Source organism: Chinchilla lanigera, unplaced genomic scaffold, assembly GCF_000276665.1.
Source record: "Chinchilla lanigera isolate Chin_1 unplaced genomic scaffold, ChiLan1.0 scaffold00021, whole genome shotgun sequence".
Classification (NCBI taxonomy): Eukaryota; Metazoa; Chordata; class Mammalia; order Rodentia; family Chinchillidae; genus Chinchilla; species Chinchilla lanigera.
In genome coordinates this window covers 24,872,650-24,897,985 of record NW_004955422.1, presented here as the reverse complement: position 1 = coordinate 24,897,985, position 25,336 = coordinate 24,872,650, and the positions used below count along the sequence as shown (strand labels likewise).

Sequence of the window (25,336 nt, the reverse complement as noted above, 5' to 3'; positions counted from 1 at the left end):
TGGGCATGGTGACTCATACCTGTAATCCCAGCACTCGGGAGGCTGAGGCAGGAGGGTCATTGCAAGTTCCAGACCAGCCTGGGCTACAAAGTGAGCTCAAGGTCAACCTGAACTGCATAGCGAGACCTTGTCCAAAAAGACCAAAGAAAACACAACTTTTCAGGAAGGGATGTGTCTGGGGGTCTTGGCCACCCACTGAAGTGACTGACGTCTATCTAGATTTTATTGGACCAGATGTTACCATTTATCCCTTAGGGAGGCACGTAGGCCTGGTCATTCTGTCTTTATGTTAAGACTTGGCCTCCAACAGATGTACTTCTGGCCAGTTATAATGTGTAGGGTTATTTCTGGTCTTTTTGAGACAGGGCCTCACTATACAGTTCAGGCTGACCTTGAGCTCACTTTGTAGTCCAGGCTGGTCTCAAACTTACAACAATCCTCCCACCTCAGCCTCCCAAGTGCTGGGATTACAGGTGTTATGTGTTTTCATCTTTTGTATTACAGGTGTTATGTGTTTTCATCTTATTATTTTCACATTACATTTTGGACAGGGTCTCACTATGCAGTTCAGGTAGTACAGTCCATAAGTACATCTTGAAGGCCAAACCTTAAGATAAAGACAGAATGACCGGGCCTATGTCCCTCCATCTTGAAGGCCTAGCCCTGTCTGACTATATTTCTACCTAACTTAGCTACCTGTAATATAAATACCATCATAACAGAATGCTATAAATAGAATGTCTTTTGTTTCCAAAAACTAGTGATATATTGGAGGAATGTGAAAATAGTAACAGCAAGATAGTTTGTAGCAAACCTTGGAGGTGTGATTAGGAATATAACTCATGAGTTATCGTGGGGTAAATGCAGCCAGCGAATATTCTCAGGGCAAACAGGAAATTAAATGAAATGGGTTTTGTCCCATTAATAGGCAGAAACTATAGAAAACATTAACAAAAAATTAGTTGGTATTTTATTGGCTATAGGTGGTGAGACTTACGTTTACACTACTGCTTATTTCAGCACAGAACTTTATTTTCTAAACGCTCTCTGCATTTAAGTTTTGTTAGGGGCTAAGGGCGTAGCTCAGTGGTAGAGTGCACTGTTAGCATACCTGAGGTCCCTGTGTTCAATTCCCAGCACTGCAAAAAAAACTGTATAGACTCAATACACAAACGCACAAGGAAAACCTTAATTACATGTAATTTTATAATGCAGATTATTAACAATTAAAAGAACAGTTAAAGGCCTGGTGGTAAGAGCTCAGTAACAGAGCACTGACCTTGCATGTGCAAAGCCCTGGAGCTCAATCCCCAGCATCACACACATACACACAAAAAATACTGGGTTCTCCAAGCACTCCATAGAAAATGAAAGATTTTCTTTTTTAAAACAATTAATATGATTGACCTCTTTTTCCTGGCACCCTGTATGTGATTACTAGCACATCAAGCCAGCTGTCTATGTAGTGTCTTTTTTTTTTTTTTTCCTGTTTTTTGAGACAGGGTCTCGCTATGGAGTTCAGGCAGGCCTTGAGCTCACTTTGTAGCCCAGGCTGGCCTCAAACTCTAAACGATCCTCTTGCCTCGGCCTCCGGAGTGCTGGGATTACAGGCGTGCACCACCTCACCCGGCTGACTTTGGGTTGTTTCAAAACCTGAAAAATATCTTTGTAAGATAAGATATCTGACCATGAAGGGTATTTAAAAAGAATGGGCCACTGGTCTTGAACGTGACCTCACAAGGAAATTTCAAGCATTTTGCACATTCCTAGGAAGTGTCTTGGCAATGTTCTTTTGTATGCATAAATTCTATCACTCAAAAAAGATGAAGTGCTTTACAGCTAGGAAGTTACCCTTAAAAGCAAAGAACAGAGCCCCCCGGCTCGGACTGCCACGCAGTCACCACATGCCGGGGAAGTCTTCCCAGTTTTACCCTCTGAACATCTTGTGGTAGAAAAGCTGAGCAAGGTCACTGATAAGATCCGGAGCAGTAAGGGGTAGGCGGGTTCTGTAACTGAAGTCTGAGCAGTTTTCGGGCAGGTGAAGTATGTAATTGTTGCATGCTTCTTTTCTCTGCAAAAAAAAGGAGCCAAACAAATGAATTTTAATTGAATTCACATAAAATTTATTGAAAACTGTGTGGGTGCTGTGCCAGGTGGTGAAGGGCATTACAATGACAAATTAAGTCTCTGTCCTCCAGGAGATGGCAGTCTTGACAGGGAAGCCAGCTACTACAGTACGATGCAATAAGAAAGTAAAGGCATGTGGAGCAAGTCATTTAGGGCTGGAGGAGGTCAGGAAAAGCTACAAAGCAGTTATGTCAGTGGTTGCTGATTCTTGAAAATTTAAGAGGTAAAGACAGTGGGTTTTTGTTTTTTTTGCTTGGAGATAGGAAATGGCTATGTATTCCACACTGTCCTTTAACTTGTGCAGATTCTCCTGCCTTAGGCTCCTGACTGCTGGACTGTAAGTTTGTGCCATCATGCCCTGCTGTAGTGGGTATTTTTAAAGTCTTGAATTTGCTAAAACAACAGAGTTCGTGGGGATTTAATTCTCACTTTAACTGTGCTTTTGGAATTTGTGTCTAGAAATTTCCCATCAACATACTCCTTATTATGGAGAGAAAAACAAATCATCTCCTGTAGGTCTTACCCTCAGGAACACATGCTTCTCAAAGGCTAACAGATCTAACAGCCCAAGCCCTGGTCTCAAGAGACACACTTACCAAGCTGTACTGACACCTTCTGGAGGCACTGGGTACTTTCATCCATAAAAGCGTGCAGTTGCTTCACTGATCCTTGCAGCTCATCTATCTGCAGACAAGATAGCCTTAATCTTCAGGATTCCCTGGTTTCCCTGAAGTTCCCCAAATCCTTTAGGCAGGCTTCTTCCCAAGCGCAGAGTGGAACATTGGGCCTACTGTCCTTTCAGTCTGGAATGCTTATGCCAGACATTCTATTGGTTCCTCCTGAGCCACACCTCATTTTTTCACCTACCAGCTCTATGCCCCAGAAGGCTGACTCTAGGACTCCTACCAGCATAATGCCATGCGGTCTAGTTCTGTTTGGGTACTGCCATGAAGAAGCCCTAGTGGAAGGAAACTGACTGAGGGTATTTAATGCCCATGCACAGGTCCAAGGCAAACCTTTAAAACTGTGAGCCAATATAAACATTTCCTTCTTATAAAGTGGTTACTTCAGGTATTTTGTCAGAGATACAAAACTAACACAAATGAAAAGGTAGCAAACCTGGACAGCTTAAGCAAATAACATTGAGCCAACTTACCACCAACTCCATACAATCAAAGACTTTGTTCTGGTTCTGTAATATTTTCTGGTAGTCAGGCTTTGTGTCAAGAACCTTACTCTGGGAAGATCTCAGGTATGTCGGTTCCACTTTAACTTCAGTAATTTTGGTTTCAGTTGATTCTCTAAAATCCAAACAAAAAAGAGATTTCAAAGAATTTTATGATCATTTTATGAAAAAGATATCAAAGATCACTTCTGAAGAAAACCTCCTATGAAGCTGAATCAATAGCCTCCTATCCTGCTCTAGGTATAGCCACTCCCAGGCCCTTTGGTGTGCTGAGGATTGAATCTAGGGCTTTGCACATGCTAGGTAAGTACTCTACCACTGAGCTTCACCTTGCTAAGAGGTTCTGACATAGTGACTCAGTATTACTATTTGTTGTAGTACCAGGGATGGAACCTATGGCCTTCCCACTGAACTACATCTCCAGCCCGTTTTAGTATTTTTTTTTTATTTTTAAATATTTTTTATTTTGAAACAGGGTCTTGCTAAATTGCCCAGGCTGGGTTCAACCCTGCAATCCTACTTCCTACCCTCCCAGAGTGCTGGGCTTACAGGCATGTGATACTGTGCCCACCTAATATTAATGTTTTTATACCACGAGACTCTGGGAAATGCTAGAACCTTCAACCCAGTTAACTCTACTTAACAAGCATGGTCCACATACAAAAGAGACTACACTTGGGGTAGAGCGAGGCCAAAGCTTGCTATCCAAATCACTGTCTATGATCATTTTTACCAAAATAAATGCTGATCTACCTCAGTTACCTAAAAAAACTGCTATGATGGAGAGGTCATAAAAAATGACAATCTTTTTGTAACTACTACAATTTACTGTGCTTCTTAGATGCTTAAAGTTGCTGCTGGCCACAGTCCATTTAACATCAATTAATATGATGACCCAGTGAGCTGGGTACTGCCATCATCCCTATTTTCAAACAAGGAGTCGTACATTCCATAGATTAAGTGATTTGCTGAAGGTCATAAAACTCAGGAGTAGGTAATCAGGTCAGGATATGAACAGAGATAGTGGACTTTAAGATGCTTTTTCTTAATCTATAAACTTTGCCACAAAGCTTTTATTCTCAAGCTGCCTTAATTGTGTGTGTATGTGTACAAAGCAGGGGACTCAATCTGGGCTTTTGTGCGTACAAGACAAGGACTCTACCCTGAGCTATCCCCAGGCTTTTTTTTTTTTTTGGTCTTTTTGAGACAGGGTCTCACTATGCAGTTCAGGCTGGCCTTGAGCTCACTTTGTAGCCCAGGCTGGTCTCGAATTTGCAACTATCCTCCCACCTCAACCTCCCGAGTGCTGGGATTACAAGTGTGTGCCACCACGCCCAGCTCCCAGGCTTTTTAAATTTTATTTTGAGACAAGATCTTGCTAAATTGCACAGATTGGTCTCAAGCTTCCAATTCCTGCCATAGCCTCCTAAGTAGCTGGGATTATAGGAGTGAGCCACTATTCCCAGCTTGAAACTCCCATCTTACACATTATCAATTTCATAAATATGAAGTGACTAAAGTAAGTGATGCCCATTCCTCCCTGGAGTGCGGAAGATTTTCAAATCAGGTTACTTAAAGCCCTCCTCTACTGTGAGGCCACTTTTTTTTTCTTTTGTGGTATTGGGGATTGAACTCAGGGCCTTATCCATGCTAGGCAAGCACTCTCCACCACTGAGCCACATCCCCAGCATTGTGAAGCCACTTTTGCAATTAAAGTTGTGGTTACTTTTTGATAATTGGGTTTTTGGCTAAGATTCTGTTGGGAGAAAAAAGACTTCAAATTACTAGCTCAGATGCCCACTAAACCAAATCTAGCACTTCCCTATTTTCCTCTGCTTCCAAGATTAAGACTAAGATCCTCTCTTAGCTGACTATAGTGGTACACACTTATAATTCCAGGTACCTGGAGATTAAGCAGGAAGATTGTAAGCTGCAGGCCAGCCTAATCAACATAGTGAACTCACTGAAAATAAAAGGGATTAGGTATATAGATTAGTGGTAGAGCACCTGCCTAGTATGTATGAGCCCCAGAGTTTATTCCCTGGAGGGGGCGGTGCTGGAGGTTAAAAGGAAAAAAGTCCTCTTTTACTTATACCTTCCCCTACCAGTCTCTTCTATGTATTTGTGACTCCATGAAGGCCACGGCCAGAGGTCTTCTCATTTCTGCAGCTCAAAGGCCATGTACTGCTGGGGGTAGAGGCACATGCCTATAATCCCAGCACTAGGACTGCCACGTGCTCAAGGCCAGCCTGGGCTACATAGTGAGACCCTGTCTCAAAAAAAAAAGCCATGTGTCTCTTGACTACAGTTCTTGGGCCAGCCCCAGATGGCCAAGTGCAAGGCAGAAATGTACTGTCTTCCTGAGGATGTGAAACAGCAGCCAAGGACACAGAAGAGGTAATTCTGTTCTAACACTGAAAACAGTCCTACCAACTCTCCCTTCCTTCTCACTCGTGCTCCATTTACGGTCAGAGTACTAATATACACAGAGTCTTGGTAAGGTGACTACATTGTGAGTAAGGACTCATCATTCAATCTGTGCTACCAAGAACCGAAATAAACTCAAACCAAATTTCACAATGTTAAAAAGATAGCTTTTTATTTCCATTTCACAGCTCTAACCTGGATGTCTCTTCTGGTAGTGCCTCTTTCTGGTAGCACTGCAAGAGCTGATCCCAAGTCTTCTGTTCTAAAGAGAACCTACAGCATCCAAGAAAAAATTCAGTTAAGTTTTTTTGCAGGGGTAGGGTGGTGGTTGAGATATGGTCTTGCCGTGTAGTCCAGGCTGGCCTAGAACTCACAGAGCTCCTCTAGTCTCAGCCTCCCAAGTGCTGGGATTATAGGGTGTACCACTATGCCCAGCTTAAGTTAAATAATTTTTACTTATTTATTTTTGGCACCAGGAATCAAACTCACTACCTCATGCTTGCCAGGCAGGCGCTAGCTGCTGAGCTACATCCCCCGCCCCAAGTAACTTTAGATCACATCATTCTGAACAACTTAGTACATTAGGCACATAAGCTGGTTATAAAAATGTACACAGAGGTCATTAAAGGATTAGAAATCTTGACTGATCCAGAGGCTATTAATTTTATTAATTTTATTTATTTATTTATTTTTTGAGACCAGGTCTCGCTATGTACTTCAGGCTGGCCTTGGACTCACTATGTAGCCCAGGCTGGCCTCAAACTCACGGTGATCCTCCTGCCTCAGCCTCCCAAATGCAGAGATTACAGACATATGCCACCAAGCCCAGCCAGAGGTATTAATTTAATCAAATAAAACATGAGTTCTTAAAATCAAGTTAACACTTTTATCCCTTAGACACCGTCCTAAGAAATTAGTCATCACAGAACTTCTGAACATCTCAATATACAGCCTTCTAATTTTCAGTGCTGATTCACTAGCACTGAATATTATGTTTACTATTAATTTTTCCCAGGTTTATCTTCCCCAGATGGAAAGTGAATTTAGATTTTCCAACAAAGGTTCACTCATTTTCACTTACTTTGTTATATAGTCCTTCATCTCAGCTACTGATGCTTCCAGATTCAAATCTAATGCTTTTCTGGAATATAGATATGATTATGAGATTAATATAAATCTTTCAAGAAACATTTGCTTTTAGTACAATGCCCTACATAATTTTACAGGCAGTAAAACATGATAAAATTTTTCTTTCAACAAATATATATTCTTGGACTCTATCTTACTTTTCCACTAGACAGTAGCTTCTAAGTGGTTTTTATTTTTTAATTTTTTTTGTCTTTTTTGAGATAGGGTTTCACTATGCAGTTCAGGCTCGCCTTGAACTCTGTTCGTAGCCCAGGCTGGCCTCAACCTTGCAGTGATCCTCATGCATCAGCTTCCCAAGTCCTAGGGTTACAGGTGTGCATCAGCACACCAGGCTTATTTTTTGTTTTTATTGATTTTTTTGGAGACAGCGTCATGCTGTGTAGTTCAGGCTGGCCTTGAACTCACTATATAGCCAAGACTGGTCTTGAATTTACAGTGCTGCACCTGCTTCAACCTACCAAGTGTGGAGATTACAGGTGTGTGCCACCACACTTGGCTCTAAGTGGTTTTCATTCTGTTTCTCTCATCTGTTCTAATTCATATCATGGCCAAATTAACCTTTGCATAAGGTGGCACACACCTGTGATCCCAGTACTGTGACGTAAGAGTCAGGTGGATCACAAGTTTGAGCCTGAGCAATTCAGCAACTTAGTAAAACCTTATCTCAAAACAAAAATAAAAAGGGCTGGGAATGTACCTCAACGTAAAGACTCTGGGTTCAATCTCCAGCATAAAGAAGAAAAGCCAAAGTTTAACTGGGAATGGTAACTCACAACTATAAACCCAGCACTTAAGAAGGCAAAGACAAAAAAAAAAAGGCAGAGACAGGAGGATCACAAGTTCAAGCCCCACCTGAGAAATTCAGTGAGACCTTGTCTCAAAAAAAAAAAAAAAAAAAAAAGAGGGAGTGGGGAGTAATCCATTGGTAGAGCAAACCTAGGTTCAATCCTGAGCCCCACCCCATCCCACAAAAAGCCAAAACTCCTTAACCTCACATTTAAGGCCACGTTCTGATCCTGCCCACTTTACCTACTTTGATTGCTACTGCTATCTAACAGCTTAGTTCAGTTGGGTGATTAATTCTGACAGAATAGAATCAAGTAGTGCTGGGCACAGTGGTGCACACCTGTGATCTCAGCACTAAGGAAGCTGAGGCAGGAGGATTGCCACAAGTTTGTGGCCTGCCAGGACTATATGATGAGACCCTGTCTCAAAAAAAAAAAAAAAAAGAAGTACTGAAAATGTCAAAGTATTACAGATCTACTTGGTACTGTATATGGTAAAAAGAATCAGTAGTGCCACCATTACTTTTTCTACCAAGGCCTATGACACAGCCTTTTTTTTTTTTTTTTTTTTTGGTTTTTCTCTGGTACCGGAAACCGAACTCACAACCTTGCGCTTGCCAGGCAGGCGCTTTTGCTGCTGAGCTAAATCCCCAGCCCCTACACAGCCTTCACCATCTATCCATCTGTGAGATGTAGCAGCCTATTCCTAAATATACTACATTAAAAGAGATGCTATGTTAATGAATCTGAAATGTTTTACTTTCTGATTAGAAATGACACTCCTAAGGAACTGTGGGACAGTAAACTTCATGAAGGCCAAACTTAAAATTGTTAATGTAAATCCAAGTACATGCTTTGCTATAGGGCAAAACTAGGGAGCTAGTGATAGCCTCACATCTGAGGACCTACCAACCTGGGGGTGAGATTTAAAATTTCTGCTAATATTCTTGCTTGCCAAGAGCCAAGAAACATGCACAGTTAGCAAAGACCTCAATTATGCTTTCCCCTCACCTTTTCATGGCTCGTTCCTTCTTAACCATTCACATCTGAATCCAAAGGACAAATCACGAGCGATTTCGGAACATTCTTGATAAAGTTACCTACACCCTCAAATCACTGTCGTTTTTGTTGACTTCCTAGATTATCACTATCTGAAATCATATTTTCTGTGTGTTTGATTGTCTCTATTACAGTATATGACAAGAGCAGTATTGTTTACCTTGTTTTTCAATATAATCCCAACATCTAAAAGACCCATAAGAAAATGCTAGGGAAATATTTGTTCAATAAATGAACAACTACATAATTATAGTGAAAAGTCTTAATTCAGCTCTAATTTAGAATAGAAAAAATGCTCTTACTCTTTTGAATCTTCAAAACATTTTTGTAGAGTTCCATCTTTTTCCAGGCTGTCTACAAAATGCTCCAACTCTTCAGAAAGAAAAGATGCTAGAGAGAATAAATTCATGTTACAGAATAAGGAAGATATAAATTTTCACAATTAGCTACCTATGAAGATGAGTAAGGGGCCAGGGATATAGCTCAGTGGCATAAGTGCCTGCCTGCCAAGTGCAAGGTCCTGAGTTTGATTCCCGGTACCAAAAAGAAAAACAAAACAAAACAAAAAATTGACAGATGCTTAAGAGTTCTCAGGTTTAGGATCTCCTGTTACATTCTGCCCCTCTCACTCACCCAAAAAGATGGTTTAACACATTCAAGATGGGGCCGTAATATATATGTCTCACTGTCGGGGCTCTGAACCACTGGTGTACCATTGAGTGGTACAAGCCATCTGATGGGACAACCATGCATGTACCACTGACAGTTCAAGCCAATGGGAATATGTTAAGTATGCAGAAAGTTTTTTAGGAAGGAAGATTTTATCTTTTACCTCATATAGATAAAATGGATGACAACACTTCTTTATGACATTTATAGGTGTTTTTCTACTTGGTTAGTAAAAAAAGTACTACTTTAAAAAGTGTATCTGTACTGTTAATTATTTTTCTCTTTTTTCAAGAGATATAAATTAGAGGCACTAGAAGTGAAGACATTTATAAGTCAGGCAACAGTGACAGCAAATAAAAGTTATGTGGACATTCAATAAAATATGGCCTCTGATAAGATTTGGAAGAAACCACTATTACATTAAGATAAAAAAAAAAAAAAAAAAGCCAAGAGGCAATGTTAATTACTTATCAAGATAACTCTTGTATCATCTATTCTAATTGTGGTGCAACTCTGAGCTCAACAATTTCAGCTGGCAAGTAAGTCTGGGTTCATGTATTTTCTGGGCTTTTAAAGTGGCTAATCAGGAAGTATATCTGATCAGGATGATTGTGCAGTTATGCTATCAGAAGAATAGCTGCTTCCTAGAAAGTTCAAATAATATTTGTAGATGGTTGTGGTAGTGCACACCTGTGATCCCAGCATTCAGATCACTGTGAGTTCAAGGCCAGCCTGGGCTATATAGTGAGTTCAAAGGTCAGCCTGAACTATGTAGTGAAACACTGCCTCAAAAAACAAACAAACATATTTATTACATATCAGAGAAATAGCTATTTCCATACTGCATAAAAAGTTCCTATAAAGCAATACAAAAGAGCAAACATCCTAGATTTTGTTTTTGTTTTTTTTTTTTTTTTTTTGAGAAAAAGGGCTGGGCATGGTGGCACACACCTATAATCCCAGCACCCTAGAGGCTGACGCACGACTGCAGCAAGTTTGAGGCCAGCTCAGGCTACACAGTGAGTTCAAGGCCACCCTGAACTACAGAGTGAGGCCCTGTCTCAACCCCACCCCAAATAAAATAAAATGAACAAAGGATACAAGTAGACAACGCACAGAAAAGCAAGTACAAATGGCTTCTTTTATACAAAAGTATAAAAGGTGGAAGTTAAGGTGCATGCTTACAGTCTCAGCACTCTTGGAGGCTGAGGCAGGAGGATCACAACTTTGAGCCAAGCTTGAACAATTTAGTACCTTAGCAAGACCTGGGGATGTAGCTCAGTGTGAAGGTCCTGGGTTAAATTCCCAGTATCTAATCTAAAAAAAAGAAAAAGAAAGAAAGAGACAGAGAGAAAGAAAGGCAAGAAAAAGAAAGAAAGAAAGGACAGTGCCTGCCTGGCAAGTGCAAGGTCATGAGTTCGATTTCCGGTACCAGAGAAAAACCAAAAAAAAAAAAGAAAAGAAAGAAAGAAAGGAGAAAGAAGTATGAAAACATAAAACATTCCTATCTTCTCCAAAAGAAAAAAAGAACATATATAAAAACTACATAATACCTTCTATCATCTATCAAATAATAAGAAAATCTAGAAGTTTGATGAAACTTGCTAAAAGTCAACATAAACTCTTAAGGAGAGCTTGGAGTGAAGTATTTCAAGCACTAAAATAAAAAACCTCCAACCCAGACTGATGTACCCCACAAAATTATCTTTCAAAATTGATGGAGAGCTGAACATAGTGGCACATGCCTGTAACCCCAGTACCCGGGAAGCTGAGGCAGGAGGATCACTGAGAGTTCAAGGGGGAGGCTGGGCTACACAGTGAGCTCAAGCTCAGCCTGAACTACCTATCAAGACCCTGTCTCAAAAAACAAAACAAAAAAAACAAAACAAAATGATGGAGAAATAAGATACTTCTATGACAAAAAACACCTGAAAAAACTCAACCACCAAACAAGCACTCCAAAATGTTTGCAAGGGTATTTTAGAAAAAGACGACAAAGACAACAATTCCATGAATCCCAATATAATGAATCAACAATTCCATGAATCCCAATATAATGAATCTACCAGGTAAGGCAAGTAATTAAACAGAGGGGAAACTGGGCATGGTGGTGCATGCCTGTAATCCCAGCACTCCCAGCACTCAGGAGGCTAAGGCAGGAGGATCTCTGCAAGTCTGACATCAGCCTGGGCTACAAGGCTCAAGGCCAGCCTGAACTGCATATCAAAACCCTGTTTCAAAAAAAACCACACACAAAAAAAAAAAACAGGAAAGAAAGGGAACCAGCAACAGGAAAATAACATGACAAAGATAAGCCAATACATATCACTTGTAACCATCAATGTAAATAGTCTCAATTCACCAATGAAAAGAAGCAGATTGGCAGAATGGATCTAGAAACAAAGTCCAAAAAAAAACAAAAAAAAAAGGTCCAACAAATATAGTGCACACAAAAAACACATTTAACTCAAAAAGAAATTCATGGAGTGAAAGTTAAAGAATGGGAAAACAATATTCCATGCAACAGGAACCCAGAAAAAAGCAGGTACAGCTACTCTACCTGCAGACAAAGTGAATTTCAAGCCAAGATTGACCAGAAGAGACAAAGAAAGTCACTACATACTTGATAAGGGAACAATCCAAGAAGAGATAATAATCATAAATATATATGCACCAAATACCACCACACCCAAGTATATAAAACAAATACTATCTCAGCACTCATGAGGCTGAGGCAAGAGGATTGTTGTGAGTTCAAGGCTGACCTGCGCTGCAAAGTGAGTTTAAGACCAAGCTGAGCCGCACAGTGATACCCTGTCTCATAAAGACAGAACAAACAAAAAACAAAACACTAATGGATATGAAAAACCGAAGAAGCACTAATGAAATTGTAATGGGAGACCTCAGCACCCCACTGTCACAAATAGACAGATCCACTAGACAAAAAAGTCAACAAAGAAATATCATAGCTGAACCAAATCTTTGAACAAATGGATCCTAGTAAACATCTAATCTTCAACCCCACAACAGAATATATATTCTTCTCAGCTGCATGTGGTACTTTCTCCAAAATAGACCACATACGGCCCCATAGAACATGCTTAAGTTCCAGCAAAGAAATTCAAATCATCCCATTCATATTATCATAGTGCAATGAAACTGGAAATCAATGGCAAAAGAAACCACAAAAACTTCATAAACACATAGAAATTAAGTAAGACCCTCCTGAACAACCAATGGGTTGCAGATAAAATTAAAAAAGAAATAAAGACAGTTTCTACAATTAAATGATAATGCCAATACAATATACCAGAACTTATGGAACATAATGAATGCAGTCCTACAAGGGAAATTTATAGTGGAGAATTCCTACATTAGAAAAACAGAACAAGCTCAAATAAATAACCTAATGAACCTCAAGCTCCTAACAAAAAAAGAGTAAGTTATGGGGCTGGGGATTTAGCTTAGCGGCACAGCGCCTGCCTGGCAAGCGTGAGGTCGTGAGTTCAATTCCCAGTACCGGAAAAAAACAAAACAAAAAAAAGTATGAGTTAAACTCAAAGCAGGAAAGAGAGAAGAAATTACAAAAATCAGAGCCAAAATTAATGCAACTGAAACTAAAAAAAACAATATAAAGAATCAATGAATTGAAGAGTTGGTTCTCTGAAAGACTAAATAAGACAAACCTTTAGCCAACATTATCAAAAAAAGGAAAAAAAAACTCAAATCTATGCAATTAGGGATGAAAAGTGAATCAAAATGAATCCTGAAGAAATCCAGAAGACAAACCTGCTTCAAGAAGCTGTACTTTAATAAAATGGAAAGTGCAGAAGAAATGGACAGATTCCTAGATACCTATGAATTACTAAAGTTGAATCAAGAAGATATAAAAATTCTAAAGAACCCAGTATCAGAAAATGAAATTGAAGAAGTAATTAAAAAGCTACTAACAAAGAAAAGCCCAAGTCCTGATGGATTCACTCCTGAATTCTACAAGAAATTAGAGAAGATCGAATGCCACTACTCCTCCTCAAACTTTAATGAAATGTGTTGCTGAGATTATGAAAAAATAAATAGTTACACACACTGCTGGGGAAAGAATAAACTGACTGTCTTAGGAAGGTAACCTAGCAATTCCTATCATTTTATTTGAGTTAGTTAATTCTACTTTTACCTGCATATATACCAAAAAGGATGTGTAAAAATATTCAGATGGGATTGGTGCTTTATGCCTATAACCTCAGCACTCAGGTGACTAAGGCAGGACTATTATATGAATTTGAGGCCAGCGTGAACTATATAGCAAGATCCTGCCTCAAAAAAAAAAAAGTATTCATTATAGTAGCAAAAGGCAAAAAAAAAAAAAAGAAAAGAAAACAAGAAAACCCACAAAAAACAAAACAAAACAAAATCCCGTAAGTCCATCAGCAAAGAACTAATTAAATCAAACATGGTTCATTTATATAATGGGATATAGTATAGCTACCAAAATGTCAAGGTAGCTCCCTATGTGTGACACTGAACAAGGTGAAAGATGTATTAGCTCCAGAAGAAAAAGTCAAGGGCCGGGGATATAGCTCAGCGGCATAAGCGTCTGCCTGGCAAAAGCAAGGTCCTGAGTTTGATTTCCAGTACCAAAAAAAAAAAAAGAAGAAAAAGCCAAGGTTGGACTAAGGGTGTACCTGAGTGGTAGAACAATTGCATGACATGCCTGAGATCCTGGGTTTGATCTCCAGCACCAAAGGCAGGTATAAGTGAAGGTATAAAACAGTTCACAGAATATGTACTCATATTTGGAAAAGCAGTATCTTTGCAAGGATATACAAGAAACTGCTACCTGTAGTTGCCTTTGGGGATTGGTGCCTACAAAGTTGCCTCTGCCCAGACTATGGGTTGGGGCAGAAGGATTACTTTTCACTTTCATATCTTCTGAGCTTCATAAACACACACACAAACACACACACACACACACACATACTAGGATTACAGGCATACTCCCAAGTACTATGATTACAGGCATGTGCCACCATGCCTAGTTCTTATATTTTTAAATACATCTTTAAGGGGAAGAGGGGCGAGTTTTATGAGGCATCAGCTCCTGTAAATGTTGACCCTGATAATGAGGCTTTGATGAACCTAAAAGAGGGTATAAGTCAGAGCCAAAGCTCACTCATCTATTCTTAGCGACTTACCTTTTGCTCTAAAACTTTCAAGACTGAAGCCCCGAGTGTCCTTTAGGAAAGGTTCAAGTTTCTGAACTGAGAACTAAATTTAAAAAAAGCATTTTTAGTACAACAACCCAAATTTTCCAAGCCAGTCCTAAATTCATGCAATTTTACATTTAATAAATGTAAAATTAGGGCTGGGAATGTAGCTCAGTGGCACAGTGCCTGCCTGGTAAGTGTGAGGTTGAGTTCGATTCCCAGTACCAAAAAAGAAAAATTAAAATTTAATTTAATTAAACTGGGCAAGGTACATGCCCATAATCCTAGCACTCTGAGGCAGAGAGGATTCTAAATTCAAGTCAGCCTGAACAATTTAGTGAGACCCTGTCTCAAAATAAATAATAAAAAGCCTAGGGATATAGCGCAGTGCAAAGGCCCTGGGTTCAAATCTCCAGTATGGCATACACAAGCAAGCAAACAGTGAAACTATAACATGATTTAATTTTTTTACCTATGACTTTTTTTTCTTTTTGGGGCAGGACCTCATTATGTTGTCCACACTGGCTTTGAACTTGCTATGTAGTCAAGGTGGGCCTCAATCTCAAGATCTACCTGCCTCAGACTCCCAACTGCTAGGATTACAGGCATGGGCCACCATACCCAGTGTTACCTAAGAATTTTCATATAAATAACTAGTTCAGGAAAAAACACTCACTGTTGCTCAGACTATATACATTTTGATTTTTCACTGATGAAAAAAATGGTCATTTAATTCACACAAATAACTTGTTTATCTAAACTGAAAAAAGCACCAGTGAACTATACAATAAGCAATATAACTTTAAGAAAAATTGTATAATATTTTTATTTATTTATTTATTTTTGGTCGTTTTGAGACAGGGTCTCGCTATGCAGTTCAGACTGGCCTTGAGCTCACTTTGTAGCCCAGGCTGGTCTTGAACTCCCAACGATCCTCCTGCCTCAGCCTGCTGAGTGCTGGGATTACAGGCATGTGCCACCACGCCCAGCTCAAGAAAAACTGTGTAATATGAATCATATATTGGCTTAGTCTATAATCAGAATTCAAATACTTACCTATGATACAGTAATTCAGGTTTTTTACCTTTACTCACTTTAAGTTCCCATTACTTGCTATAAATGGGCAAATATACCGGGGAAATATTAGCAGCTCAGTTAGCAATAATGGGACTAGTCTAAAGAGACAACTCAGATTAAATCTAGCTTTTAAATTAATCTCAGTCTGAAAGTAACTTTTTTTTCTTTCGAGACAGGGTCTCACTGTGTAGTTCAGACTACCTTGAACTCACTACAGAGCCCAGCCTGGCCTCAAACTTGCAGTGATCCTCCTGCCTCAGCCTCCCAAGTGCTGGGATTATACGCATGCACAGCCCCCCAAGAAACATTTTTTTAATGAATTCATCACATAGTATTAATACTTCTTTAAATTTGCTACATTAACAATAAAAATATCAAGTAAATAAAATGAAAGCATCTTCCAATCTTGAGAATCTCACCTGGAAACTGGAAAGCAGGAGAGCTCCAAGCCGCTTCTTTTCTGCCAAGTCGACACTGATGGACCTGCTGAGCTCTAACATAAGATATTATCCCATGTTAGGAACTGATTACTTATTCAGCAAAGTAACAAACGGAAATTTTTTCTCTTGATGTAATCCAACTTGAGGCAAGAAACAGCCTTTTCTTTTCTTTTCTCTCTCTTTTTTTTTTTTTGGTACCAGGAATCAAACTCAAAGTCAGCTTGCCAGGCAGGTGTGGTGCTGCAGAGCTGTAACTCCAGCCTAGCCTTTTCTAATTAAAGGGAACATTTTAATTTTTCCAGGATCACCAAGGAATATTGACGTATTTAAGCATCTAAATGTAATGCTATGAGAACCTTTTTTACACATTACATTAAACCTTGGAGGGTTTTTTTGTTTTTGTTTTTGTTTTTGTTTTTGTTTTGAGACAGGGTTTCACTATACAGTTTAGGCTGGCCTTGAACTCACTTCGTAGTCCAGGCTGGCCTCGAACTTGCAGTGATCCTTCGGCCTCAGCTTAGAGAGTGCTGAGATTACAGGCGTGCACCACCACACCTCGCAAAAATCTAGTTTTGTTAAACAAGGTAGATTAAAAAATGATTCAATTGCTTTTGATTCTTATTCACTAAAGCAAGGAGCTAAAAACCTTTGAAAATTTTTGAGAGGTACTACTGTGTATGTTTAAAACATTGTCTTAAAAAGTTTTTTAAAAAATTCTATTAAGCTCCATTTTAATGACTTGTTTGGAGCCAGAGACTGGAGAACTCATGATTCAAACCCATGTCTGCCACCAAGATCAGTTTTTCCCAGTGTTTTTGCCTCTCTGTAGTGACCTAATTAACACAGCTAATGCCTGTTGAACGCTTACTCTGTAAAAGGCATTTTCATAAATTCTATACACACTTTGAGGCAAGTATCATATCAATTTCATTTGATGACAGATGACAATAAGAAGCAAATGCTGAGCAACAGATCGCTTGCTCAGTATCATTCAGTGAACAACAAGGCTGAACTGGGTGAGCATTTTATATAATTATCCCACTAAATCCTCATACAAGATGTAGATAGTGTTTTTTAATTAGGTCTGTTTTTAAAGCAATTATTATCCAGCAAAGGAGGTTTGCTTTTAGAATTATTAGACCTATCTCTCTTTTTGATCTCCAGCTTCTACTCGCTATGTTTCTAAAGTTCTTGTCTCCTCTCTTGATTTTTGCTCTCAGTCAAGAAAAACAGGATTCTGCCTGCCTACAACAAGTAAAACTTGGCAGGTGGCCAGGAATAATGGAAACATAAACAATCTTTTCTTTTTGAGGCAGGGTCTTGCTATGTTAAGAGTTCAAGGCTGGCCTTGAACTCATTATTTAGCCCAGGCTGGCTTAAAACTCACAGTGATCCTCCCGACTCATCGTCCTGAGTGTTGGGATTACAGGCATGTGTTGTCACACCCAGCAAAAATAGTCCATCTTATTACACTGAGTTGTTATAAAAATGCTCTGGAATAGAGATGAAGGAAGGGCTAATCTTGGGAAACTACTACTGATTTCTTGGCAGATCTTGGCACTGTGGCAGAAATTTTCTGATATGCTAAGTGGCTTGTTTTACCCAGGCTACCTTCTACACATCAGACCACCTAAAAGTACAATAATACTTAAAATAGTCACAATAACTTAACATTTGAGGATTTACTATGTGCTACGTACACACATTATATTACATATCAACTCATTTAATCCTCACACAATCTTACTAAAACAGGTATTCTTGCCGGGCGTGATGGCACACGCCTGTAATCCCAGCACTCACGAGGCTGAGGCAGGGGCATTGTTGTGAGTTCGAGACTAACCTGGGCTACAAAATGAGCTCAAGGCCAGCCTAAACTGCATATCAAGACCCTGTCTCAAAAAGACAAAAAATAAAAAATAAATAAATAAAAATAAATAAAAAATAAAACAGGTATTTTTTCACTTCCAGTTATGTAACCTGCTGAGGATCACACTAGATTTCCCACATTATATACTGTACTTTGATACTAAGATATAGTTATGAGTGTAAATCTGCACAAAATCATACCAAATCAAGGGCCAGACACAGTGTCATGAGTTCAAGGCCAGCAAGACCCTATTTCAAAAAAAAACAAAAAACAAATCACATTTACGTATGATATCCCTAAAAACTGCATTTTCAGCCAGGTGTGATGGCATACACCTGTAAGCCTGGCACTCTAGGAGTCTGAAGCAAGGAGACCACAAGTTTGAGCCCAGCCTGGACAACTTAGTGACTCAGTGAGATCCTGTCTCAAAATAATAAATAAAGAAGGGCTGGTGCTGTAGCTCATTATGAAGACCTGGGGCTCAATTCCCAATACTACGAAAAGACAAAACAAAACCCTATGTTTCATGCTAGGTTTTTCGGGATGTTGTTTTGGTATTGGAGACTGAATTTAGGGCATCACACATACTAAACACACACTCCTCCACTTAGCAGCACCTCCAACTCCTCCACTCTAGATACTTTCATGTTCAACTTCCCTGAGTTATTTCCAATTACGAAGACTTTCCTAGAATCATGCACGTGGGCATGCGCACGCGTGCACACACACACACACACACACAAAGCCAAAGGCTAAAATCAGCTATTAACCTATCCACTTTCTGTTCCACCTTAGGGTATGGGCAGAAAGCCATGGGAGGACTCTTAAATGCTTATTATACTAGCCAGGGTTGAGTGTTGAACAATTAGCAATCTGAATTTCTTTTCATAGCAGCTAATATGATGCAAAAGGAATAATACTAAACAGTAGGTGTGTGATATCAGAACTATAAATGCAGAATACCCCCATGTGATCAGTAATACTCTCTCCATTTTACAGATGAAGAAGCTGAGGATCCAAGCGGTGAAGAGATCTGCTCAGTCACATAGATAGAAAACAGCAGTCACACCTATTCCACTACACTTGCTGTCATTCCTCACTGCCTCTTACATGCAAGCTGAAACCTGTCTTACATATATAGCACCCCACCTGTGATGCCCTGATGAAAAGGTGGCAGTGACTTCCGTCGGTTTATTTCTTTCATACTTGCCCGCCGCCAGGACTGCCTCCTGCCTTGATCATGGACAGGATATTCTTGAGGGGACAAATGAAGGGACCTGGATTGAAGTCCTTCCTGGTGGCTGACATCACAATGTCCTCCTCTTTCAGGGGTGGAGGTAAGATGAATTTTTTCCTTTGCAATGCTCTGAGTCATCTCCAGGGGGGCAGATGATTTAGTAAACACTTCCACAGGGTGGAGACTTGATTGCAACTGATGATCACGAGTCTTAGAAGTCACTGATTCTTCTTCTGGCATTTGTTATAAAAAAAGTCAAAATACAAAATCAAACCCACAACTAAGTATCTAAGCAAAAAGATGGATAAAGGGCAGGAAATGTAGCCCAGTGACACAGCACTTGCCTAACATTTGTGAGGCCCTAGGTTCAGTCCACAGTCCTACCAAAAAAAAAAAAAACAGAGAAAAAAGTTAAATCCCCACAAAGTGGCGTGCACCTGTAATCTCAGCTTCCTGGGAGCCTGAGACAGGAAAATGGATTGAGCCCAGGAGTCTGAGGCCAGCCTGTGCAACAGAGGAAGCAAGATCCCATCGAAAGAAAGGAGAAAAGGAAGGAAGAAAGAAACACCAAGAGCGTATTTTTGTAAATACATGAGTTTGTCATTTCAAATCCACCAGAGCCAGGAAAGGATTTAGTTGCAACTCATAAGACTGAACTCAAGAGGTACTGAATTTCACTGTAATACTCACCTTCTACATTCTGTTTGGTGACGGAAGTCATCCTGGGTAGAAAACTCTGAAAATAGAAAAATAAAGAGATCTGTTCTTCATGTATCAGCTCTAGCCTCCTTGGGGTGTAACTCTCCCAGAACAGCCTCTGTGCTTTCCAGTCTTTCTAAATTGTTTTCTCTCCTCCACAAAGACTGTAGCAGGGGTCATTGCCCCCTATTCTGATTTTCTACAGAACTCACTGCTGGAAATACTATCTCCCTTAACACATACTCTCTCTCCCAATTATTTTGTACTTAACTATTCCCTCATTCCCTAATGCAGTTGGTATGAGGACGTATTTGGTTTTATACTAGAAATGTTATTCTTAATTTCTTATGCTTATCTCTTCCAACCCCAAATCCTATCTGTTCTACCAAGTCTCTCTCAGTCTGTCTTCCCTTCCCACTATTCATAGGTTAGTTGATGTTTGATAATTTCTGCTCTCTCCTGGCCCCATAATCACCCTCTACTGGTTTTTCCGTATAAAACACTGCGCCAGTTCAATCCGTGCTCTAGACAGCTGCAGAGGTTTTTCCCAACGGTATTCAACACTTTCCTGAGGGAGTACCAGGGTCCCAATTCAGGCTCCCTCCTGCCACTTATATTCTCCATACCACTTCTGAACCTTTGTACACATCTGTCCTTTAACCTGTAAAACATATGCATCCTCCCTAACCTAGCTTAAATACTTCTCTTTGTCAGGTTTGGTGGTCACACCCCTTGCACACCCTAGTACTAGCTGTAAAATCTGTTTACATAGCCGTCTCCCAGGCAGACTGCATTTGTATTCCCAGGGCTGTCAGATTTTTTTTTTTTTTTTTTTTTTCCGGTACCAGGGATTGAACTCACGACCTTGCACTTGCCGGACCGGCGCTTATGCCACTGAGCTATATACCCAGCCCCCTGTCAGATAACTTGAAGAGGGTAGGGACACAGCCAAGTCATTTTCATTTCCATACTATCTCCCTCCCCCTCCCAGCAGACACCTTACATTGTGAGGGTGCTTAATAAGGAGAAATGAACAGATCTTTACCGACAACAATGAAAGGAAAAAGAACGAAGGGTCCTTCGAGTATATAAATCCCCACAATCGGTACGACCGTAACATAGCTTCAAGCTTGGATAATAACTGCAAAATTGTCATGTAAGCGCTTATCCCCCAAGACCTGTGCCATTTAAGCGTTTTATTCACATTCTTATCCCGTTTAATCCTTTTCACAACTCTAAGCACTATTACACACTGCACTCTGCAAAGGGCCTGAGATTCAGAGGGGAGAAAAACACCCAGCTACACACACCCCGCGCCTCTTTTTTCGACTCCGCCCGAGGGGGAGGTTTGGCTCAACTCAGGTTCCTTCCCACTCCGGGTGGGAGAAGGTCGCCGGCCCCCACCCCTACTCTCACCCCCACCCGGCCCCGAGCGCCCGCAGTCGGGAGCTGCCGACGCGGTGGGTTGGGCTAGGCCAAGAGACTGGTAAGGGGACGAGTGGAACCACATCCTGCCAGGAATGCGCGACTTCCTGACCTCAGAGCGACGCCGGTTCAGACCAGAGCCTCTGTTCCAGAAACGCAAAGTCCCAGGTCACCCACTGCACCTCCTGTGGACCTATGGGGCCTCTCAGGAGTCAGCCTAGTACGCACTGCACGGTACACACCAACGCCGCCATTTGCAAAACACCCGCCAACCAATGGCGCATGCGTATCCCGGGGGTCCTTTGGCGCGCGCGCGCAGAACGACTGTGTCTAGCTAGGCGCATGCGTACACGGTGCTTGGCGCTTTTGCGCGCCGTGCGGCTCTTTCTTCGGGAATCTCCACGGCCACGTCACCGCCTGACCGGCCACACCCCGTGCGGGGAGTCAGCTTCTTGGCGCGGCACTCTGTGGTACATATTCTTTGCATATTCTTTGCACCCTACTTGCCTCCGTCCACATATCTGATGCAAAAACAGAGGTTCTGAGGGATACTTGTGGAAAGAATATAGTGCATCAGAGGGCACCTGATGCACTGCTCCGGTTACTAGACCTTGGTCCTGCCTCCTTTTAACTCTTCATGTCCTAGAGAGTGGACCATGACTCTTGGATAATTTTTTTTTTTTTTTTTTTTTTTTTGGTGTTTTTGAGACAGGGTCTCTCTGCAGCTCAGGTTGGCCTTGAGCTCACTTTGTAGCTTAGGCTGGTCTCGAACTCGCAACGATCCTCCTGCCTCACTCCCGGCTCTTTCTTGGATAAATTACAGCCCAGTTTATCCCACTTCAGCTTCAGGGCCTCCTTCCGTGGCTCCTCCGTGTGTGACAAAGTTCTGGAACGCTCCTTCCCAGTCTTGTCACAGTCCACCCCTCCCCAAACTGCTTGCAGCTCTGCCCACCCCGCCTTGTTTCTTCCTTCAGCTCCCTCCTTCAAGCCGTGCTTTTTACTAGGGAAGCCCTTCCCATTTCTTCCTAGCAGAATTCCCCAAGTTTAAATCTCCACTAAAGAATTGTCCCTTAAAGCCTCTGTGGCCCCCTCCTGCAAATCAGATGTCCTTTCTGTGCTCCCAGGAGTGCAACCTATGCCTGCTCTGTTAGGGCACACTTAACAGGATAGCAGACTTGTAGGCATGTTATAACAAAAGTTAGAGATCAGTTCATAGCCTGTGACTATGCTCATGCTCCCTGTCATGTAGCTAGCCTTGACTGTCTAGCCCCAGATGTTCCCCCTTAACATTGTGTGGGTCAAACTGACTGTGTCCGGCTTGTTGTGTTTTTTGGTTTGCGTGTGTGTGTGTGTGTGTGTGTGTGTGTGTGTGTGTGTGTGTTTAAAATACACAGTGATTCCAACTTGCTTCAAGGTTGTCAAGGCCGTCGTGTTTGGGGGAAGACTGGCCCAGTCAAGGACACTTTCAACCCTGCCTATTCTTCTCAGACCCTGTTCCTCCCAGAATGTTCCAGTACAAACCTGCCTGACAATATATGACCTAATTCTTGTATTCCACGTAACCAATCATGTAATAACCTGTTATCAGCTTTGTACTTCCCACGTGCAAGCCATATTTAAACTGAGCTCACACCTGACTCTGGGCTGGTGATTTGAACCTCTGGCTTCCCCAGCCTGCTAGCGTAATAAAAGTTGCCTTCTCAGTGCAAAGTCTTCCATTTGGATGGATTTTGGTTTTTCTGCTATATTTCCACTATGCCTGGCCCGGGAAGGCCCAGAAAGCAGGCTGCTTCCTTAGCATCCAGCATGGTGCCATCAAAATGTCCTCTTGTGTTGACGTAGTGGAGCATGCCTATAATCTCAGTGATATAGGAGGTGGGATGTGGGCAAAGCTGGCTGGAAAAATAAAGAGGACCTGTCTATTACAAGATCCCAGGACAGCACCAAATGATTCCCAGGACCCCTCTGTGGAATTTCTCCTGGGTTCCCATGAGATGTGGATGACATATGAGGACACAAACACCACTGGGAACCTGTTACTGTGACTCTTCATGGTACTCCACACAGAGTATGCTTTTGTGTTTGCTTTTTATCCTTTTCTCTCTTTTGTTTGGCGCAGGTTCACACTGCAAAGCCAATTTTTTCCCTTACCCCTTCACCCCTTACTTTTCAAATAAATTTTTGGCACCATTTTTGGCTTGTCTCATCCAATTATTTGTTGGAGGCAAGAAAGACCTGTAATACTTTTAATTGGTGAACCATTTCTAAAGGAACTACCTGACAGCATTAGCACTTTGGAAGACTGAGGCAGTAAGATCGTGGATTTGAGCCCAAACTGGGCAACTTAGCAATCTTAGGAATCTTCTTCAAAAAATTGTAAAAAGGAGTCCAGGGATATAGTTCAGTGGCACAGCACCTTCCTGGCAAGCACAAGATTGTGAGTTCAATTCCCAGTACCAAAAAAAAAAAAAAAAAAAAAAAAAAAGAATTGTAAAAAGCATCAGAGATGTACCTAGCTCAGTATAAAGGCCCTGGATTTAATCCCAGAAACACATGTATACACACACACACACACAAATCCCCCTGAATGAACGCCATCTTTTTTTTTGTTTGTTTGGAATTTTTCCTTTTTGTTGTTTTGTTTTTGGGTCTTGCTATGTAGTCCAGCCTGATTTTGAACTCACTATGTAGTCCAGGCTGATCTCAAACTCTCAAGGATCCTTTTGCCTCAGCCTCCCGAGTACTGGGCGGCTCTTCTCTCTCTCTCCTCTCTCCTCTAAGTCTCCCTCTCTCTCCATGTATATATCTACCTTTCCATTCTGTTATCAGCTGCATTTTTACTGTGCTTTCTTTCAGAAGAATCAGAAGCACCTTGGCACAGGAACAAGACTTTTATTGTTTAAGGGGGTTTTTTGTTTGTTTTTTGAGACAGGGTCTTGCTATGTAGTTCGGGCTGGTCTTGGAACTCACTGTGTAGTCCTTGAACTTACGTGATCCCCTTGCCTCAGCCTCTTACAGGTGTGCAGCACCACACTTGGCCTGTGGAGGGCCACTGTGTCATCCTCCCCCCAGACTCACTTACAAGCCATGCAGGCTGTGTAGAGGTGACTTCCCTAAACTGGCTTTCAGTTTAATTAATGAGTCTGGCCAAGACTGTGTACAAATTTTCCTGAAAGCAGGCAGCTGATGATGGGCTAGCATTGTTTATCAACAGCCAAGGTTGAGCTCAGATAGATGAGCTGTGATACCATAGGGGTAAAATATGAGATAATGTCTCTGCTGAGGCCTGCATGACTCCAGAGGAAAATTCCTTCCCAGAATTGGCTACAAAGCACATTACTCGTTAACCATTACCTAAATCTGGCTGTTCCTGTCCCTTCGGCAAGAATGCTTTGTTTCCTCTGTTATAAGCCTTGCCAGCCTTGCCACTTGTCTAGCACATCCAGCCGCAATCCCCTCGCACTTTTTCTCACTGAATAAATAAATACCAAGGTTCCGGATGTCCCATGGCCTTTTGTTCCCCATGAACAACTGATCACCCCAGATCTCTGCTACACACCTATTTTATCTTCTGCTTTCTTCCTACCATGTGCCATAACTCTGGGTAGGAGATTGGAGTCCACTGCACGAGTCTCCGGCCATCAGTGGATTTGGTATTGATGATCTTTTCTTGGCTCTGGCTTCTTGATATCTATGCAGAATACATAGTCTTTGAAGGCTGAGTGTACGTTTCATCCTCCTGTCTTGGGGTGTGTCCCTTAATTTCATAGGCTTGAAGACTGGTTTGCTTTTTTTTAACTATCACTTTTCCAGTTGGGCTGTTAGTTTGTCTGTTAACCCCAAAAGACTGAGGGCAGCCGCAGATATAGCTCACTGGCACGAGCACCTGCTTGGCACGTGCAAGGTCCTGAGTTTGATTCTTGCTATAAAACAAAAACAAAAACAAAAAAAAACTGAGAGTAAACCTAGTTGTCTCAGTCTT

General features: G+C 41.2%; 1 protein-coding gene across 3 annotated transcripts; it reads right to left on the bottom strand.

Moving 5' to 3' along the window:
• Positions 1-1,550: 1,550 nt before the first annotated feature.
• Dsn1 (DSN1 homolog, MIS12 kinetochore complex component) lies at positions 1,551-21,646 on the bottom strand. 3 transcript variants are annotated; one of them, XM_013514023.1, is made up of 11 exons: positions 21,467-21,646; positions 19,921-19,966; positions 19,143-19,610; positions 16,103-16,176; positions 14,595-14,667; positions 9,036-9,123; positions 6,822-6,881; positions 5,936-6,013; positions 3,284-3,428; positions 2,724-2,811; positions 1,551-2,071 (listed from the first exon to the last, which is right to left on the bottom strand). In XM_013514023.1, the coding sequence occupies exons 3-11, from the start codon at positions 19,468-19,470 to the stop codon at positions 1,968-1,970; spliced, it is 1,038 nt and encodes a 345-aa protein (XP_013369477.1). In that variant the 5' UTR covers positions 19,471-19,610; positions 19,921-19,966; positions 21,467-21,646; the 3' UTR covers positions 1,551-1,967. The 3 variants fall into 3 exon arrangements, with proteins under 3 accessions (XP_013369477.1, XP_005384791.1, XP_005384793.1); XM_005384734.2 differs by having other exon boundaries at positions 19,143-19,463; XM_005384736.2 differs by lacking the exon at positions 19,143-19,610.
• Positions 21,647-25,336: the final 3,690 nt, after the last annotated feature.